The sequence below is a fragment of the Podarcis filfolensis genome (assembly GCF_964270895.1).
Source record: "Podarcis filfolensis genome assembly, chromosome: 10".
NCBI classification, from domain to species: domain Eukaryota; kingdom Metazoa; phylum Chordata; class Lepidosauria; order Squamata; family Lacertidae; genus Podarcis; species Podarcis filfolensis.
The window spans coordinates 57,787,503-57,792,764 of NC_139612.1; the positions used below are offsets into that span (position 1 = coordinate 57,787,503).

General features: G+C 41.3%; 1 protein-coding gene across 1 annotated transcript; it reads right to left on the reverse strand.

Moving 5' to 3' along the window:
• Positions 1-712: 712 nt before the first annotated feature.
• Positions 713-1,713, reverse strand: LOC310742812 (putative CENPB DNA-binding domain-containing protein 1). The gene is made up of 2 exons (XM_083572423.1): positions 1,132-1,713; positions 713-1,101 (listed from the first exon to the last, which is right to left on the reverse strand). Exons 1-2 carry the CDS (start codon positions 1,651-1,653, stop codon positions 856-858), a joined length of 768 nt encoding a protein of 255 aa, XP_083428549.1. The 5' UTR covers positions 1,654-1,713; the 3' UTR covers positions 713-855.
• Between the last annotated feature and the right edge of the window lie 3,549 nt (positions 1,714-5,262).

A 5,262-nucleotide genomic window follows, 5' to 3' on the forward strand; every position in this document is an offset into this window, starting at 1 on the left:
TAATATGTCAAAAGCCCACCGGGGGGGGGTCTTTATCACGACCAGTGCTTTTTGTTCTAAAAAAATGTTTAGGGGTACTCTCATTTTCCTACTCATATTGAAATACTGCCCCTCAATGAGGCCAAAGTTAGATTCACAAAATGTTTAGGGGTATGTGTACCCCTGCATACCCCCAGAAAAAAAGCAGTGATCATGACCTTCTTCTGGAAATAGCTTTTGTCTTGGAATCAAACTGGAATTAGTTCAATACATTGGCCTTTACATTGCTGGATCCTAGGAAAAGAGGAAGAGGAAAGGAACAAAAGTAAATTGAATCATTGCACAAACATAAACAGGTAGTGAACAACTTTATTGCCGGTATTTTGTATTTATTCAATGCAGCCCTGCTACTGGATGTAAAACCCTGCTTGGTAGAAAAAGATGACAGACTGCTAAAATTTGACTTGGTATATTGACAGATGGTGCACAGTTATTGCGTCCAATTTCAATGGTAGCTATATTCAAATAGTGTTTGGAGTGCAGCTTGTAAAATGTACTGGAGTTTCTGGTTCACCTTAAGTTACAGTGGTGCCTCGCAAGATGAAATTAATTCGTTCCGCGAGTTTTTTTGTCTAGCGAATTTTTCGTCTTGCGAAGCACGAAATCCCATAGGAATGCATTGTAATTCAATTAATGCGTTCCTATGGTCAAAAAAAGTCCAAACAAAGCCAAATTTGGTACAAAAAGAGTTTATTAAGTGCTCTTTAAAGTCACACATACTGTAAAGAGCATTTCAAAAATTGAAGGAACAATAAATTAAGTTTCTAAACATGACAGAAAAACATTTAAAAATCAACAAAGTGTACAGTACATTTTCTAAGACTCTGGGGGACAACTTGAAGAAGGTTCCTCTTCCACTCTTTGCTTCTTGCTGAAGAACCTGTCCATGGTCTGCTGCTTCATCCACCTTTTCAGCACCTCTCTGAAAGACGACATGACCCTCGTATCAAAAGTGTTCGCAAGGTCACGTGTCAGGTCCTTGTCAGGGTGGTGCCGCTGTGCAAAAGCCTGCACATCTTTCCACTTCTGGCAAATGTCCCTCAGTTCTTTGGAGGACAGCCGCTGTGGAACATAGACCTCCGTCGTCACAACCTCCAGGAACTCCGCTGCAAAGTCTTCAGCCGCAGGAACATCAGAACTGGCAGCCTCTCCATGCCTGACCACGCTGTGGATTCCAGATCTTGTCTTGAACCGGTCAAACCAGCCTCTGCTTGCCTTGAAGACTTCTGGCTCGCCTGAGGTTCCTGGCTGTTCCCGGACGAGGTCTGCATGCAAGGCCTTGGCCTTCTCACAAATGACGGCCTCAGTCACTGTGTCCCCTGCATGCTGCTTCTCTTCTAACCAGATGAGCAGCAACTTCTCCACCTCCTCCAGAACAGCTGGGCGGTTCTTCACAATCCTGGTGACTCCCTTGGCTGCATCAGTCACAAGGATCTTCTCCCTCATCTTCAGGATGGTGCTGATGGTTGATGGGTTCCTGCCGTACTCCCTGGCGAGGTCTGTCACACGCATTCCACCGTCGTGCTTCCGGATGATCTCCTTCTTCATTTCCAGCGTCACCTTCTCCTTCTTCCTCTCGCCGGCCTCTGCAGCAGCAGTCTTCTTGGGTCCCATGGCAGCACAGCTCCTACCTTCGTAAACTCAGGAAAAAAAAATAGTGCTTCACATCCAAAAAATTCAAAAGCACCCAGCCACCCACCACACAGAAATTCAAACCCAGAAATTAAAAAAAAAACAAACAAACATGGCCCAATGGTCACAAAAAATCATAAAAATTAAAAAAAAACCACACAAGCTTCCAGATTCTTGCAAACCCCTCCTCAACTGTTCCCCCAGCCACCCACCACACAGAAATTCAAACCCAGAATTAAAACAAAACAAAACAGCAGAGTGGCCCAATGGTCACAAAAAATCATAAAAATGCAGAAAAAAAACACACAAGCTCCCAGATTCTTGCAAACCTCTCCCCAACACCAAGTCCTTGAATTCCAAACACCCCAACCCAAAATCCAACCCCCCCCCCAAAAAAGTTTTAAAAGTTTAACTTACCAAATGGCTGCAAAAGAAGTTTTGGTAAAGCTTCAAAAATCAGCAAAGTCCTCAAAAACCTCAAAAAAGGCTACCACACCGCATGCTATGTGTTGCTCCTCGAAGTCAAGTCGCAACTGCACCACTTCAAGCAATGCACCCTGGGTATTAACGGTTTTACGAAAAAGGAAACAAACTTGCAAGACGTTTTCGTCTTGCGAAGCAAGCCCATAGGGAAATTCGTCTTGCGAAGCAACTAAAAAAACGGAAAACTCTTTCGTCTAGCGAGTTTTTCGTCTTACGAGGCATTCGTCTTGCGGGGCACCACTGTATTGCAGTACTTACAAGCCAATCCTCACACATGGTATAAGGCAAATTTTCCTGCTCTGAACAACCCATCACCAAGAACTTCCAAGCTGCTAGATTGACCTTCTGTCCAGTCTGGGGCAAATAATGGTAAAAGCATAATAATCAACTAAACAATGGCTGCCCTTTAATCGTACCCCCTGATTTGACCCTGTATAATAGTGTTGCACAACCAATATTATAATGAGGCTCAATAATATTTTGTTACCTCAAGGCAGCTCCTTAAGTAGTAAATGGTAAGTATAAGTATTGTTATGGAGGAGGAAATAATTTACCAGTACAGTTCACCTTAGTGTGACAGCCTCACTCTTCTTGTTTTAATCATGACCACTGTGACTATTCCATTTCTTTAAAGAAACTGGGGGCATAATATCATGCAGTAGTGGAGAGTATATTTTTATTCCAATACGTTCGAGAAAGCATAAATGGTTCTTCTTCCTGATCCTCCATTTTATCTTCCCAACAGTTCTGTGTGGTAGATTAGGCTGAAAAAGAACCAATGTGGTGTAGTGGTTAGAGTACTGGACTGGGACTGGGAAAACCCAGGTTCAAATTTGTACTCAGGCCACAAAGAACTCTGGGTGATCTTGGGCTAGAGTCAGGCCAGCCTTCCTCACAGGGTTGTTATGAGGGTAAAAAGCAGAGGCAAACCATGAATACTGCTCGCTTTAAAATGAATAAACTTGCAGTGTTGGAGGCAGGCAGTGGGGTTCAGGCAGGGATTCTTGCAGTAAAAGTAGGTATTATGAATATGTGTCCTTATGTTCATCTATGAAATATTGGAGGGTGTGTTAAAGCCAGATGATTAATCCAATAAAGAAGAAGGAATCATAGAATCATGGAATCATAGAATCATAGAATAGGAAAACAATCATAAATTGACAACCCTACTTTCAACCTGCTCTAGTGTAAAGAAAAATAATAACAGAAAACTGCATTGTCCTAGAAACTAAAATGGACAAGAAATAATACTTTCTTGTAGCCTAATATACTTCAGCATTTTCTTAAATGTATTCCCATATTATGGCCATTTAAAATGAATGAAATGACTTTTCTTCTGGAGCCTAACCTTCATTTAGCACATCCATTTTGCTGTTTGAAGGAAGAAGCATTTGGAGTTTGCCAGCTTCATACTTTTATCAATCTCATGTCTGTTCTAAGACAGCCAGGACCTGTCTGCAATATGGAGAGGAACATAAACTCTTTAGATAAATGCCAACTTTTTCTATTTCATAGCATAAAAAACACTTTCAGCCATAGAGCAAAATCAGCTCATTCTTTATATCTGATACATAGCTTATAGTATACAGGATCAGCATCAGCTACACCAGATTCCCACTTCAACTTTCAGGCAAAAAGGCCTCTAGATAACACCCATTCTTATGAATAATTATCTAAGCCAAATATTTGGAGATTGCCCCACTCTTTATATGACTATTAGGTATGATAGCCACCTGGCTGACTATGGGCGAGAAAATCAATACCCACAAAAGCACATCCATATTGATTTATCTTCCCTCTAATTTGCTATTTTGGGAAAACCAGCTATTACTAGGATAATATTGTATAAAGATTCTCAGGCAAACAGACTTGCCTTTATATCTGGATTGAGAAATTTCTTTTCTGTTGAATGATACTATGTCGCTAATTTATTGGAGGGATTCCTCATCGAGGTGCTTCCAGAAATAGACAATTTTGCAGCAGCCTGGGTGCTTTGACATGGGGGCCTTATACTGCAAACATGTCATAAAGGTCCAATTTTTCTGTATAGGACTTCCACACATTCCCATTTTTTCATTGATAGATATCCATCGCTATTCCACTGTCTACATCAGCGGGTGGAGCTTGGCAGAATGCATCTGCACTGTGGTTTTGTGTCATTCTTCCCCCGCTCTCTACAGTGGTGCCTCGCAAGACGAAATTAATTCGTTCTGCGAATTTTTTCGTCTAGCGAATTTTTCGTCTTGCGAAGCACGAAATCCCATAGGAATGCATTGAAAATCAATTAATGTGTTCCTATGGTAAAAAAAAGTCCAAACAAAGCCAAATTTGGTACAACAAGAGTTTATTAAGTGCTCTTTAAAGTTAGACATACTGTAAAGAGCATTTCAAAATTCAAACCCAGAATTTTTTTTAAAAAACAGCAGAGTGCCCCAATGGTCACAGAAAATCATAAAAATGCAGAAAAAAAACCACAAGCTTCCAGATTCTTGCAAACCCCTCCCCAACTGTTCCCCCAGTCACCCAGCACACAGAAATTCAAATCCAGAATTTTTTTTAAAAAACAGCAGAGTGCCCCAATGGTCACAGAAAATCATAAAAATGCAGAAAAAAAACACACAAGCTTCCAGATTCTTGCAAACCCCTCCCCAACACCAAGTCCTTGAATTCCAAACACCCCAACCCAAAATCCAAACCCCCCCAAAAAAGTTTTAAAAGCTTAACTTACCAAATGGCTGCAAAAGAAGTTTTGGAAAAGCTTCAAAAATCACCAAAGTCTTAAAAAACCTCAAAAAAGGCTACTATGTACACTGCGTTCTATGAGTTGCTCCTCGAAGTCAAGTCGCAACTGTATTAACGGTGTTAAGAAAAAGGAAACAAACTTGCAAGACGTTTTCGTCTTGCGAAGCAAGCCAAGCCCATAGGGAAATTCGTCTTGCGAAGCAGCTCATAAAACGGAAAACCCTTTCGTCTAGCGAGTTTTCCGTCTTGCGAGGCATTCGTCTTGCGGGGCGCCACTGTACTCACTTTTACTGTTCTGGGCATGTGCACAACTATTTCTGTACCTTAGTGGGTGTACCTTTAATATAACATCCCAGAAAGTGTGCA